This window comes from Hevea brasiliensis, chromosome 15, assembly GCF_030052815.1.
Source record: "Hevea brasiliensis isolate MT/VB/25A 57/8 chromosome 15, ASM3005281v1, whole genome shotgun sequence".
Classification (NCBI taxonomy): Eukaryota; Viridiplantae; Streptophyta; class Magnoliopsida; order Malpighiales; family Euphorbiaceae; genus Hevea; species Hevea brasiliensis.
This window is the reverse complement of record NC_079507.1, coordinates 43,997,067-44,012,870: the sequence shown is the minus strand read 5'-3', so window position 1 is coordinate 44,012,870 and position 15,804 is coordinate 43,997,067. Positions and strand designations below refer to the sequence as shown.

General features: G+C 35.0%; 1 protein-coding gene across 1 annotated transcript; it reads right to left on the bottom strand.

The window, feature by feature from the left end:
* Positions 1–4,332: 4,332 nt before the first annotated feature.
* LOC131173879 (AAA-ATPase ASD, mitochondrial-like) lies at positions 4,333–6,219 on the bottom strand. The gene has a single exon (XM_058136500.1). The coding sequence runs from the start codon at positions 6,076–6,078 to the stop codon at positions 4,537–4,539; it is 1,542 nt and encodes a 513-aa protein (XP_057992483.1). The 5' UTR covers positions 6,079–6,219; the 3' UTR covers positions 4,333–4,536.
* Between the last annotated feature and the right edge of the window lie 9,585 nt (positions 6,220–15,804).

Sequence of the window (15,804 nt, the reverse complement as noted above, 5' to 3'; positions counted from 1 at the left end):
AAAAATAAATTAGTATAAGATAGATTCAGTATTTAATGTTGTTTATTAAAATTAAATAATTAATACTTTTAGAATTAAAAATATAGAATTATAGTAGGATTTTTAGTATGAGTATAATTACTATTAAAATAATATTACATTTTAATTTATATTAATTGTTATAATATTAAAAATTGAAATTATTTATAGATTTAGCGTTAGATATATCATGGTTGAAAGACATTAGTAACAAATTTGTATTGAATAGTTTCTCATTGCTGAAATTATTAGCGATAGATAATTTGTTTCTAAAAATTATTTGTGATAAATTTATATAAATTAGATTCTCACTGTTGAAAGTATTAACAATGGATAAATTATTGCTAAATATTATTAACAACGATTTTGTACAGAACAACTTTCCTTTGTTGAAAGTATTAGCGATGGATATATTATCGCTAAAGGTAATTAGAAACCAATTTTTATCGCTAATTTATATTATTAGCGATAAATATACACAGTTATTGATATAAATATTATTTACATTTCTATAAATAATATAAATTATGAAGGGCTAATGTCCCCTTCATATGTTTATATATGTATTATAGATATTATAAAGGCGGCTAGAAAGTGGTTGGAAATGGCAGTTCTCAATCCGGTTTCTTCTTGTGGGTTCGCAGGCTGATCCATCTCTTATCGCTTGATTTCTCTGCCAGTGTCGACATTTCAAGAATTGCTGAGTCATCTGAAGATACCAAGGTCACTAGCGTTGTCAGTTGGTGTTGATCCTTGCCCTAAAAAAACAAAAGAAAAGAGGACTAACTAAACGAGAAGGGGTCAAAACGCATTTTGCGTTTTTAGAAGAAGCTTCTAGATGATATTATTATTATTATTATTATTATTATTATTATTATTATTATTAAAAACATCTTACTTACCTAATAAATAAAATAACACAATTATAATAGAATTTCTTATTATTGTACATTAAATGAATCTTTTAAATTTTAGTACACAAATTTGGACATAAATAATGTAATAATATTACCACACCAAATTTATTCTGATTCAAATTAATATAACATAACGTTTTCTTTTTCTCAATAATCATAAATTGTCATAATATATTACAATTAAAATAATATAAATATGGAAAATTTCAAATTAATTAAATTTTTATTAATAATAATTAATAATTTTATTAATATAATTAATGATTTTATTAAATAAAAATATTTATAATTAATAAATAAAAGATAATAATTCTATTGATGCATAGCTATTAATTAACTTAATTGTAAAGATGAGAGAGAAAAAAATTAAAGATATGGAAGGGCAAAATCATTATTTTATTTTTGAGAGAAATGGGACGAATGCTAATTTCATTCTTTTTATTTTGTAAATCTAATATATTTTGTAAACCTGCCTAGTGCAAGTTGCAATAATTTTAATAAAAATAAAATTTAAGAGATTTTATTGAAATAAATTAAAATTTTGAAACATAAATAAAAAAAAATTTTAAATTTAAGGATGATCGATGCAATTAACTCTAAATTTTATCAATCAATTGATCGAAAATTTATTGCATCCTATAATTGAAACAAATTTAAAAGTTCTCTCAAAAATTAGAAGTTCTAGTTAATTTTAAAATTTATGATTAAATTTATTTTTCTAGTAATTATGCTTTTTAATGTGAAATTGATATTTCATTAATCAACAAGAAGATTATAGAAAATGCTTAAAAATACAAATATGGCATTAAGTCAAAAACAAAGATTTTATAATAAGATGGAAAACCTCAACCGGTTAGCATATTATATATTCATCTTTCTTTGCTAAATCGGTTATTAATAGTAATTAATTTATAATTGGTTGCTAAATTAGATAGTAATCGATATTAGAAAACCTTAAATATATAATTAGCAATTGATTAAAAAATCGATTGATAAAATCAGTTTGCTAACAGCAACTGTTTAGAGATCGGTTGCTAGATTAAAGAGTTATTTTAATTGACTCCAAACTTTATCAACCGATTTACAATCGGTTGTAAAAAATCAGTTGCTATTTAGAAATTAATTTAAGTCAATTGCAAAAATTGATTGCTAATAGCAATTAATTTGTGGACTGATTACTAAATTTACAATGTTTTTTTTTTAAATACTCTAAATTTGCATCTAATTCATTGTCAGTTGCTACTAGCAACCGATTTTTACAACCGACTTAATTAGGTTACTAATAGTAACCAATTATTAGTTGCTAAATTTTCTCCCCAAAAATTTCAGCTCAATTTTTTATTTTTTTTTCTTTAATTTTCAACCAATGCGCAAATCAGATGTTAACGGTAACCGATTTTTGCAACATAATGAAATTGATTGCTAATAGCAACTAATTTTGCAACTGATATTAGTTGCAAAATTTTCTTCCGCCCAATTTTTTTTTTTTATTTGCAGCCAATTTATGAATTGGTTGCTGTTAACAACCGATTTTTTCAATCAATTGAAATTGGTTACTATTAGCAACTAATTTTGTAATCGATTATAAAATTTTTTCTCTAAAAATTTCCACCCAATTTTTTAAAAAAATTAGCAACTAACAATCGATTGCTAATTTGTTTATATAAATTACTACTCATTTTCTTTACCATTATTCATTTTATTTTTTACTTTTTCTTCTCTTTTCTCTCATTTTCTTTATATTTTTTTCTTTTTTATCTATTTTATTCATCATCTTTTTATTGCTAATCTATTTTTCATTATTTTTTTCTCATCTATTTTCTTTTCCATCTTTTTCCTTCTCATTTTCCTTCTTCAGCAACTTTTTCTTTCTTTTATATATATATATATATATCAATTTTTCACTAATTTTTCTTATAAATATATTTTTATATTTAATTGTTTGTTATTATTTTGATTAGTACTTATTATTAGTAATTTGTTTTTGAAAATATTTTAAATTAATTTTGTAGCACTAATTTTTCATTAATAAATTATTATTTTAGTAATTTTAGAATAATTATTATTTTTTGTAATTTTTAGAATAATTTCTTTATGAGAATTTTTATTTGTTATTTTGAAATTTTTTTTTTTTTTTTTAAATTAGGGACCAATAATCGGTTGCTAAGTCAGTTGTAAATAGCAACCGACTTATAAAGCGGTTGCAAATTTATCAAACTAAAGTTACCAATTTTTTTGCAACAGATTACGTATTAGTTGCCATTAGTAACTGATTTTGATGGCTAATAGCAACCGATAATTTTTATTAAAATATTTTATTTTTTTTAAATTTGATTATTTTATCAACTGATTCGGTTTTTAGTAACTATTTGCAACCGATTTTCGGTTGCTACTAGCAATCGATTTATTAATTGATCGCTAATCGATTAGCAACCAGCCTCATTGCAAGCAATTGAATCGATTACTAAATACATTAGCAACCAATTATAATGAATTAACAATTGATTTGATCTATCTATTTCACCCAAAAGTACCTAGTGGGTACCCAAAGTACGTAGTGGGTTTTCTCCCTCTCCCACCCTTGGTGGGTATAAATACTCCATGTTCGAGTTTTGCTGCAGATTTGGTGCTCATGTTGAGGAATCCCTATCGTGGATATGTTATCCTATTGTCTTCTTGATTTAGCAACAATGCACACTTGTAACCCAGTTGCTAGACTTGCTGCAGAGTCTCTATTTGCCAACCTTCCTTTCTTAGATCTATGGGGGTTTGTACGTTTGGTTTCTGGTAGGCATCTTCAGGGTCTTTCAGCCTATATGGTTCATGGAAGCGGACCCTCAAGGCTCGTGAAATGCTGGTGAGCTCTATTTATTGCCCCTCCAGAGGTTACCATTCAAGAGCTCTATTTTTCTTTCCCACGGGTCATGGTTGCCTCTGTTTGTTTTGATGGGTTCTTGTTTGATTGAACATGGAGGAGGATCCTTGCAGGGAAATCGCTTGGCTTGTTGTTGCTTTTTCAGCCTTGCATGATGTAGATGGCTGGCCCTGGCACTTCAGGTTTTGCTTCATCTCTCTTGAAGGATAGGTGGCTACTTCTCCTTCTCTTGTTGGATCCTTTGATTTGAGTCTCATCATAAGCTAGGCTTAGTTTGTTGGTTTTTATCCTTTTTATCATTAAGCCCAGATTCTTTCTTATTAAAACCCTTCGGCTTTGTGTGGCTCAGGGGCTTAGTAATCATATCATTATATTTATTAATGAAATCTATCTTTTTTATTAAAAAAAAAAGTATACTATTATATTATATGATCCTTTGTGTGTGATCATAGCTTACAAATCCAACTCCTTAATTTTTGAGAAGAGAGCACCTAAAATTAAAGAAGCACATCAAACACCAAGTTAGGTTTAGAGTTGAAACTCGCTTGCTTGAAAATACAGAGCTCGAGATAAAGCCCCTTGAAGTAAAGGCCTTGAGAGCAGGAATAGGAATCTACATTCTGATGTATATTTGTGACTTTGTTATTCATGATCACTTACATAAGAATCTATTTATTCATGATGACTTGCATACAAATCTACATTCTGCAACAACCCAATTGGTATTCAAAGGGAAGTCTCCTTTTTCCCGTTTGAAATCAATCCATTATCTTTGATTTCTTTAGATACGTCATTATCGTCCCTCTCATCTTCTATAGGTAATTGGTCTTTCTCTTTCAATTCTTGTTCCGTTTTCGAATTTGCATCTTCCTCAGACTTCTTTCTTGCTTCTTTCAGTTTTGCTTCTTCCTCTATTGTCTCCAGAGCAGCAATCAACTTCTTAAGACAAGTCTCTTCGTCTTCATCATCTGACTTTGGCATCAAATTCTCTGCAACATCAGCTGGTGACATTTTCGTTTCCTCCAACAATTGGCCAATTTTTGCAAACAGCTCATGGGATTCGATATCTAAATAATTCTGAGCAAGAATTTTGAATGCTTCAAAGCAACAATAAGACATTTCTATATGCTTATCCATCCTTCCCCTTCTAATTAAAGCAGGATCAAGCTTTTCCACATAATTTGTAGTGAAAACAATTATTCTTTCTCCTCCACAAGCTGACCAAATTCCATCAATAAAATTTAAAAGACCAGATAAAGTGACCTTACTTTCTTTCTTGCTTTCCGCTTCTTCTTCCTTTTTCTTCTTTGAAACTGGATCTTTCTCTTCTTCTTCATCATATTTCTCCTTCTTTGGCTTTCTCTGACCGGTAAGATCTAAAGAGCAATCAATATCCTCAATCACAATAATAGACTTACCCGTTGTCTGTATCAGAAGCTTCCTAAGCTCGCTGTTGTCTTTGACTGTAGTCAACTCGAGATCATAGACATCATAATTCAAGAAATTAGCCATGGCAGCTATCATAGTTGATTTCCCAGTTCCTGGTGGACCATAAAGGAGATAACCACGCTTCCAGGCCTTCCCAATCTTAGTGTAGTAGTCTTTCCCCTTACTGAACTTGATAAGGTCATTCTTGACTTCTTGCTTCTTCTTTGTTGCCATTGCCAAAGTATCGAAAGTCGCAGGGTGCTCAAACACCACATGATTCCACTTACTAGAATTGTTGGTGTAGAGCTTTCTCTGCCGATTCTTGATTGCAATTTCATTTCCTTCTTTCACAACATAATCTATATAAGATTTGGTGATTATATCTCGATAACGCCTATGTACTGTGAGCCTGAAATATCTCCTGTCATCCAATTCAGGATAAAAAGAAAAGGACTGTGTTTTGGGGATGTTTTTTCTTGAAGCCCACCAGATCTGAATCCCATTGAAGTCATCAGTAATTTCCTCATGGTCGTCCATGGTAAGAATCACAGACTGATTTCCCTTGACAGCATCAGCCATGAGCCTCTGGGCTCGCTCGGAGGAGTTTGCGCTAAGGTAGCTTTGAATGGCAGAGTAGACCTCGCTGCGCCTGAAACGGTCGCCTGTGTATTCATGGAAGGTAATTTGGAGGTATGGATAGAAAAGACCCACCAACTTCTGACCATATCTATCAACATAGCGGCGAAGTTGAAGGGGAAAATATCGCTCAAACATAGCCCAGGCAAGCAATAGGCCACCAATTGCTGAGCCTAGCTGAGTCAACATCTCCACCACGCTCATTCTGCTTCTTTGGGCTTAAAATTATTATTAGCTGGAAGGATAGAGAGCCACACTTGCGCTGTGTGTGTATACAATGTGGAGAATTAAATATTAGAATAAAGCAACTCTGGTGTGGTGACCTAATTCAGTACTTCAGTTCTTTATTTCTTGCTAGCTTACTGGAAGCATCAAACAACCTGCCTTCCATTCCTATTAAACCCGACGGCCCAGTGATTGACCAATTAGTGATTCACACGCAAAATTGAACCAAAAGAAGGTAATAATAATAATTATAATAACAATAATAAATATCTTCTATACCTACTTAATTTTATATAAAATATAATTATTTTATTATAAAAATTAACATAATTTCACATAAATTTATAACTTATTTTAAGAGATTTTTATAAAATGATTATTTTTTTAAGTAAAGTAATTAATTATGAATTTTTTTTTAATTCAACATTAATAAATAAAGCTTCTTTATAAAGAATAAATATAATATTTTTTAAAAGTATAATAAATAATATTTAATTAAAATTTAAACTTGTTCCTATAATTTTTTAACGAAATTTACCATATATAATTCATTTTTTACATTTTTTAAATATTATACATATTTTTTTATTTAAGAGAACTTTATTTTTTTACATTAATAAAATTTTCATAATTAATTAATTTATAAAAAAATATTTTATAAAAATCTAATAAAATAAATGATAAATTTATATAAAATTATCTTATTATTCTTAATAAAATAATTATATTTTATATAAAATTAAGTAATCATAAAATTTTCTTAATAATAATAATAATAATAATAATAACAACTGAGTCAGGACTCATGCGAGTCAATGGACATGAGTCAATGGTCTAATGATTCATCAATTTTCAATACAAAATTTTAAAAATAATCAATAATATTGGTATTTTAATATTTAAACTTTATATTTATATTAATTAACAAATAAGATATCATTTAGCGGTTATCTTTTATTTATAATAAAAATAAATTTAATAAAACAATAAGTTTATTTATTTTAATATATAATTAAGATAAATATTAAAAAAATAATTATTTATTTAAAATATTTTTATTTCATGTATTGCTTACAAATATTGAAAATAAAAATATTTAATAATAGTATTTAAATTTTGAATGTTTTCATATAAAATTTAAAAATATTATGGAGATATATATAAATGGAATCTAATAAATTTTGAAGGTTTTATTTTAAAATTAAAAATTAATTTAATAAACTTATTTATTTATATTTAATGATGTACCAATTGAATTATTAATTCATCGCTTTATGGGTCAAGCTTTGGGCTAAATCTACTAACATCCTATTTTTTGTCTTTCTCACTCACAGTTCTAAAATATTTATTTAGAATTGAACATCAATCAATTTAATTCAATTTAGTTTAAAAGCTTAAAAACTAAATAGGATCTAAATTAAACAAAACCAAATAAAAAAGATAAAATGAAAATAAATCGGTTCATCAAATGGAGACTTTGATCTTAGATTATCTTTTCGACTTATTTAAATTTTTTTTCCTGCAAATTAGAGGACACATATATGCCATAACTTTTATCTCTAAATTATAAAACACAATTATTTTTAACTTTGTTAAAATATTATATTGAAGGATCCTCTCAATGAGCCCTGACAACGCCGCCCTACCTCTATCCACGGAGGAGACTGATCAACTGCATCAAGTAGTAAAAAGGTTAAGCTTCGGAATGGCTTGAGTGAGGAGGTTTCTATTCCAGTTCATGACAATAGTTCTACTGATAATGGCACGGAGAAGAGTAAGAAGTCCTTTAGAGATGTCGCATGGTATTTTGAGGTCGCCTGGATGAAAGCTCTTCACTGAAGTGGGAAAAGTGAAGAGTCGCCACTTTAATTTTGAGGGAAATTAAAGAAAACCATTTGTGAAAACAGATCAAAAGGAAACCACTTCAAAAACAGATATTCTAAATTCGGGGTCCGTATACGGGCGGGGAAGGTGTTAGGCACCCCGCCTAGTCCCTTAACGAGGGTAAACAAATTTAATGTTATGCTGTTTTATAAATTAAAAGGGTAATTAGGGGATTGGGATAGTAATGATATTAATCCTTTGTGCAAAATAAAGGAATATTTGATATTTCACTTAACTTGGATTGCTGAGGAACACGAGTTCGTGAGGTGGCCCTTTAGTGAATAAGTGTTTGAGTGAGATTGTCTTATGTATTGGGGTCATGTCATTTAGTTTGAATTTTGTTAAGAGAGCTCGGGCAGGGAACTTCTCCCGATCTCTAGGTATATTTTATTAAGAGTTTTGAACGGGAGACTTCGGATAAGAACTCTCCTCCGATCTCCCTGTTTTAATTTAGGCGAGAATCAGGTAAGAACTCTCCCCTGACCTCTTAAAGTATTCGGCTTAAAGTTTTAATGAAGGATCTCGGATAAGAACTCTCCTCTGATCTCTGCGTGTTTGAATGGGGATCAGGTAAGAACTCTCCCCCAACCTCTTAAAGTATTCGGTTTAAAGTTTTAATGAAGAATCTCGATAAGAACTCTCATCCGATCTCCGTGTTTTTGTTTAAATGAGGATCGGGTAAGAACTGTCCCCCAACCTCTTTGGTTCAAAATTTTAAATGGAGGATCTCGGATAAGAACTCTCCTCCGATCTCCGCATTTTTGTTTGAATGAGGATCAGGTAAAAACTCTTCCCCGACCTCTTAAAGTATTCGGCTTAAAGTTTTAATGAAGGATCTCGGATAAGAACTCTCCTCCGATCTCTGCATTTTTGTTTGAATGAGAATCAGGTAAGAACTCTCCCCCAACCTCTTAAAGTATTCGGCTTAAAGTTTTAATAAAGGATCTCGGATAAGAACTCTCCTCCGATCTCCATGTTTTTGTTTGAATAAGGATCGGGTAAGAACTCTCCCCCGACCTCTTAAAGTGTTCGTGACATAAGACTGAATTTTTCACCGATCTCGTATATGACTACCTTATCCGAACTCTTTGGCTGGCTACATCCGATCTCTCTCGGTTACTAGTCTGGGGTCTTATCTCGATTCCCTCTCTATCATGCTATTTCCTATACTCGCTTAGTAGCCCGATCTTATGACTTTTGTCCTAATTCCCTATTCATTCTTTGATTATTTTTACTTATTCAAAAGAAACTATTACATTAGGATATTACTACTAAATTACCTATAAGTTACCCGCAACCAAAACACCTATATTCGAAGGAAATAAAAACTAAGAACACATAAATAACGTGAACTTATGAAGGGAAAAAGTAAACTCAAGAGAATGAATATCGGCCGGAGGGATCTACGTAAGATCTTTGGTATAACTGGATTTAATGAAAATTTCAAGAATAAAAGCAAAGAAAGTAAAATGCGAGTGACAGTCTAGGCACTTACTTGTGTGAGGTCGAGGCTATCAAACTGACTCTGGAGATCACAAGTATTGTAGAGTTGAAAGCTAGTGATACAAGGATCAATGCTTACTTCGAGATTGCAAAAACCAGGTTAAAATGCAGTTGAACCGAAGCGACAGAAACTGGGTCAGAATGAGATCAAGCTGAAAGAATAATGTGTTGATGTTGGGGTGATGAAGACGAGACTGAACAAAAATGGTGTGGTAGAGTGACGAACAAACTGAAAATGAAGGATTTCAGGATTTAAAAACTCTATCAATGGAGATACTCGAGAAAACTAGTTTCTAGAGTTTCTCAATTTTTATGCAAGCTTAGAATGGCAAAGCAGCAAGACTAAATTAAATTTCAGAGCCTTTCCACTATAATCACCACCACCTTTTTTTTGTCCTGTCCATTCTACAATATTGCATGCAGATATTTATATGGAACGGGTGCTACTAATGAAGCATCAAGATCTCCCCTTGGGGAGACGGAAGGTTTGGATTTAAAAGGACATAATCAGACGTCTGAAAATTAAAGGGAATCAAAATGGACGGCTGGGATCCTATTCAGAATATCTTTCCTTTCTCTTCTTAATCCAACGACTCAGGATCTTGCCTGTCAGAACAGATCCAAAGGCTAGGAATAAAAGGCGCTGGACCTGTCGTCTACCTTTTGATCCAAGGGCTCTAGGTTTGTCCTTACAAGTATGATCAATGACAGAGATTGTGATGTACAGAACTGCCATAATTGTTTTTGGCGTTTGTCAGCAATATGGGCGATTCTGCAAATGAGGCGTGCGGTGAAGATTTGCTCACGCCTGCAATGCTTTAACTACCTCGGCTCTGATTATGTAGAGAGTTATTGGAAGTCATCTCATCCTCTCTGTGCTTTTCGATCTCTATTCCTTCCGCTCTCTCTATTATGACCCTCTTCTTTTCTTATCTGTCTCATATCGTGCCCCTCTTCCTGATCTCTCCCATTCTAGAACTTTCTTCTTTACCCAACCTACCTTAGTCAAAGCAATTAATTCTTCGGTTATCGATGCATCCGCTTCGGTTTCTGTATGCAATAAATGCTCAGGCCCCTATATATATGTACCAGCGAGAAAACTCCTCTACACTTCATTCCTCCTCCTTCCATTTCTCCATTTCTCTTGTTCTAGCTTCTCCGGTGACAATTCCGATTATGGTGACTGCGTTTGATCTTTTTCCAACTGTTCTCTTTGCTCATCGACTGAAAATTTATGATCCTAGTGATCGGAGAATCATGAGAACCATATCTGATGTCAGTGAGGGAACTGGACTAATTTATCGATCAAGATCGAAAATGTCGATCGTGCCGATCTCAAATTGGTCTACCGATATAATCGGTGAACCGATCTCGGGCGAGAGGACTGCTTAATTCCATCTTAATATCGGTGACCACCTCTTGAAGTTCATTTGGCTCCTCACCAAATCGGGCGTCTCGACTGCAACTCGGTTCTGGTTGATGACATCGACGATGACTCCACTCACCATCATGAGAGTCATAGTCACCCCATCTGAGCTGCACATCTATCCGATGCCTATGGCTAGCTTTCTGATCAAACACATCTTTTGATTCAGCCACAAGACTAGGCTTTGACATAATAGCCTTACTAGGTAGGATATAGCGCCGATCTTTAGAGATCGCCCAAATGATGTAATCTAACCTTTAAAGGTTCTCTTAATGATGTATCCGATCTCTTGAGACCACCCAAATGATGTAATTTGACCTTTTGGAAAAGAAATGAAATTTTATTTGAAGGTTATTATTTAATTATCGCATTGGTTAATTTCCAATCTCTGATGTGTTTATCCGATCTGATCTCTAACTAAATCATCATTAACCGATCTGTGGCTCTGAAAATTCGCACAACCTTATAACTCTAGCTAGTCGATCTCATTTTATTCGATTTTATTATTGTGTTTTTGGAACTTTCCCACGACGTGTCAAGAAAGCAGGTCGATTCCGCTAACCAAAGTGCCACTTGGGACTTCGTGAGCATTGAATGCTCAGACGAGCATAAATAGGGGAAGGGTCAGTCAGTTGCTCCCTTATGTCATTTTCAGCACTTTGCAAGCGACTTTGGTTAAACATGCTGAAAATGACATAAGGGTTTTAATCCTTCTCTTAGTTAAACATCTTTTATTTCACTAAAAATGAGCGGCGCCGAGGGTCAGGGAGTTGCGAGCCCGCCTTCTGTCCACGTTTCGTGGACCTCAGAAGAGGGTGACATAATCAGATCAGGTGGTCAAACCAGCAGGGCCCTCATTCTGGTAACCGGTCCAGCTGCCAGACCGAGGCGAGGGGGATCTTTAAGGAGAGACAACTTGCCCATTGATGAGTTGCCTTTGATTTTGAGGGAAACTGATCTTTAAACTATAAGCTAGGAGTACAATCTGCGGATTGACTCATTTGAACTAATCAAATTCTACGGTGATCACCGGGCCGATCACTTCTTCGATGAGAACGATCTTATCATAGTGTACGAAGAGCAACTTAAGGCTGGGCTCCACTTCCCCTTGGACGACTTTTACAAGGCCGTCCTAAAGTTTCACCATGTCTCGGTAGCCCAAGTACATCCAAACTCCTAGCGGACTCTAATAGCCTTCCGGGGCCTCTGCCGAGCTAAGGGATTGGAACCTTCAACCAAAGTCTTTACCGAGCTATATAGGCTCGCCCGTAGGAAGGATGATGAGTTCTGGTTCTTCCAAGCTAAGCCCAATTGTTCTCTCTTTACTGATCTCCCCTCTTCATTGAAGAATTGGAAGAATCATTTCTTCATTTTGAGGAGCAAGATTCGGAACGGCTTTGAGGGCATTCCACAGAGTTGGCAACATCTGGTCGCTCTGATCCCAAAAAAGATCGCTTTAAATAAGGACAAAGATGCTGTGGTGAAAGAGTTGAAGTCTCAGGTGTCCACCCAAAAGTTCTCTTGCTTTGACGCGATGATGGCCGAACTGAAGTATTGGATGATGCGGCTAATCACCGACGAAGAATACGAGCTTCAGCTCTCTGACCTCAACCCTGGTACCTTCTATATCTCTGATCTTTGAACCTTAACAAACTCACTGACTTTTCTTTGTGCAGGTATGGCGGGCGGTGATGCTTTAAAAGAGAGCTGGAAGCGAAAGAGGGAGGTTTTCAGGAAGGTACAAGAAATGAAGATCGCCGCGGCATCACAGACGCCAAGGCGAGATTTAGGAGAAGTGCCAGGAGACTCGTCCCGACCTTCGGGACAACCGGTCCCAGAAGTAGAGGTAGCTCCTTCTCCCCCTCGATAAGAGGAACTACCACCTCCACCTATTCCTTCTAGTATGAAAGGTGGGCCTTCCCAACCTAATATGAGGACCCTGTCTCGAGGTGCCCAGGTCCTCATTCATTCCCTAGAGAAGAACCGATCAGTTTGGGAGAATTCGGGCTTGGCCAAAGTTCTGGGAGCTTCCATCTGCCTCTAGGAGAACAGGAACAGGCTGACCTCGGGTAGCATTGACAATTTCCTAGCTCAGACGATGAATTTGAGCGTAGAGAGCCTAGTGAATCAGCATATAATCAGGGAAAAGGCTCATCTTCTGAAGCAAGAAATTCTAAAAGCGGTCCAGGAAGCAGCTTCTGCCCAAGCCCAACTTTCATTTGCCCATGACTATAATGCTGAAATCAAAGGTCGGATGAAATCCTATGAGGATAAGTTAGCCGAATAGGCTCGTGAACTTGGAGAAGCTCGAGCGCTCCGAACCGCTGATGTTGCTCCCCTTACCGAAGAAATCAAAGCGAAAGAAGAAGAGGCTTTAACGAGGGAAGCTGGTGTTTATGTGAACGCCCACAGCGATCTTCTGGCTGAGCTCAAGAGGCGTTATCCTGGGGAAGACTTCTCGTGGATGGTGGATCTGGCTCCTTAAGATGAAGAGGAGTACGAGGAGGAAATCGAGAGAGAGAGGGAGAATGAGCGAAATGTTAATGTACCTGGAGAACAGGCTGGGGGTGACCCTCCAGCCGAATGACTTGTAACCTTTTGTTTTAACATGAAATGAAATTCCTTTTGTTCAACTTCTTAATGAGATCGAAAAGTATTCAAATTGTATGAATGCTTGATTGTTTGAACGTATTAGGACATCAAACTTAGAAGAGATTATTAATCTAAGTATAAGAGGTCGGAAATACATTGTAACCGTGAGATCGGCCTAAGCCGAGACCAAATACCGGATAGAACTTTAGATCATTAAAATTGGAAACTTGATTTGAATACTTAAGATCGGAAACACCATTAAATCGGACTGAAACCTTAACTTTATTAAATGATTTTCCATAATATTTATAAAGGAGAGATCGGAAATAAGACGGGATGGCATGGAGACATGATATTGGTTTGATCTCCTTTGACGAGAGATTAGAAATGAGATTGGATGGCATGGAGACCTGATATTGGTTTGATCTCCTTTGTTGAGAGATCGGTAAGCATTCGACTAGATGCGGGATCGGTTTATTTCCTGATCGAGTCACTTGTAACCAAAGAATGTCGATTGGGGGTTGATTTTCAAAGTTCATTGACTTCGGTGATCGGCCAAAATATGGTGTCGACAAGAGATATTGTGATGCATGAGAGTAGGACTGGCGAGTTTTTGGATGATAATTATGTTTCAGAGGATGATTCTGATGGTGACGTAGATTTGGAGGATGACCCAGAGTGTCCTACTATTCGTCTCACTAACATAGGGAAGAGGGTTTTGCAGCAGCCATGGAAGTTTACGGTTATTCTCAAGGTTCTAGGCAGATTTATTGGGTATGCGTATCTTTAAAATTGCCTTAGAACACTTTGGGGCTTTCATAGTCCAATGAATTGATAGATTTGACAAATGGCTCTTTTATGGCTTGCTTTTCCAACTAGAATGAATATGAGAGGGTTTTGTTTGATGGTCCTTGGATGGTGGTAGGCCATTATTTGACTGTTCGTCAATGGCGTCCTAACTTTGACCCTGATTTGGCATAGATAGAAAAGGCAATGGTATGGGTTTGTGTTCCTAATTTACCTGTTGAGTTTGATTCTCATACGTTTTTTTGGAGACTAGGTCAGAGGATTTTCCGATTCATATTAATGATACAACTCTTGGTGTGTCCCATGGTAAATTTGCTAGAATACGCGTTGAGGTTGACCTTTCTAAGCCTCTGTTATCTAAGTTTAAGTTTCGACGCAGGATCTGCAGAATTGAATATGAAGGGATTAATCTTATTTGTTTTGAATGTGGTGTGTATGGCCATAGGCGAGAGGATTATCCTTCTTGTGTTCCCCCTAGTGATGCTCTGGTGTATGGAGGTTCTTCAGAGCAAAACCATGAAAACAATATAGTTGAATGTGCTCCTCTAGTGCTAGAAGTGGTGATTTAGCCAGAGGTGATTGATAAATTTGGACCTTGGATGATTGCTAAGCGTACATCTAAGTGTAATTCACATAAACCAGTTACTAAGGAAGATATTGTCCCTAAGTCTAAGGGAGTGGAGAAGGGTCATTATATGTCAAAGTCAAGTACTAGAGGTCAAACAACTACTGGTTCCAGGTTTTAAGTGTTGTATGACACGCTAGTGGCAGAAATTACAGAAAAGGATCAAGAGGAATTAGATTTGGATGTTAATCATCTTACTCCAAATCAGGATCCTGTACTGGTGACTGGATCTTCTAGATTCAAGGCACATAAGGGCATTTCTCATAAGGACTTTAATGGGAGCTCCATTCGATCCAAACAGACAGTTTCAGTTACTGGGCCAAATCATCCAGAGTCTAAGGCCCAAATGCCTTCTGTAGTTGTTATTTCAGATGGATCTCATCCTGTTTAGCCAGATCATGTTCTTGGGTCAAAGGGTAAACAATTTATTAGTACCCATAAGGTCCCTGGTACAACAAATTTTCATAGTAATCGTGTTGCTTCTTCGGTTGATCTAGTAGCTTCCATTTCTCTTTCCTCTCGCAAATCTATTGTCGCGACGGTAATGGGTTCGCATCAGTTAGTGGTGAGTAGAGCTGGGGTTGGCGTTATTGAAGCTCGAAAAGTAAGTGATGGTATTGAGATTTTTGATCTAGATGGAGGTATGGCAACAGCTCCACCGGATGGAGGCTTTCATGATGATGAGCAACTGCCTAATTCAAGTACGGATATGGTTGATGGGGATGTTTCCAATTATAAGGCTATTGTGTGCCGCCAAGAGGGGGTGGCAGGTAATTAAGTGGCTTTTTTTTGCCCTGTCTCTTTTTACATCTCAACTTTATTTTATGGATCATTTGTCCATTGTAGTTTGGAATATTCATGGTATTGG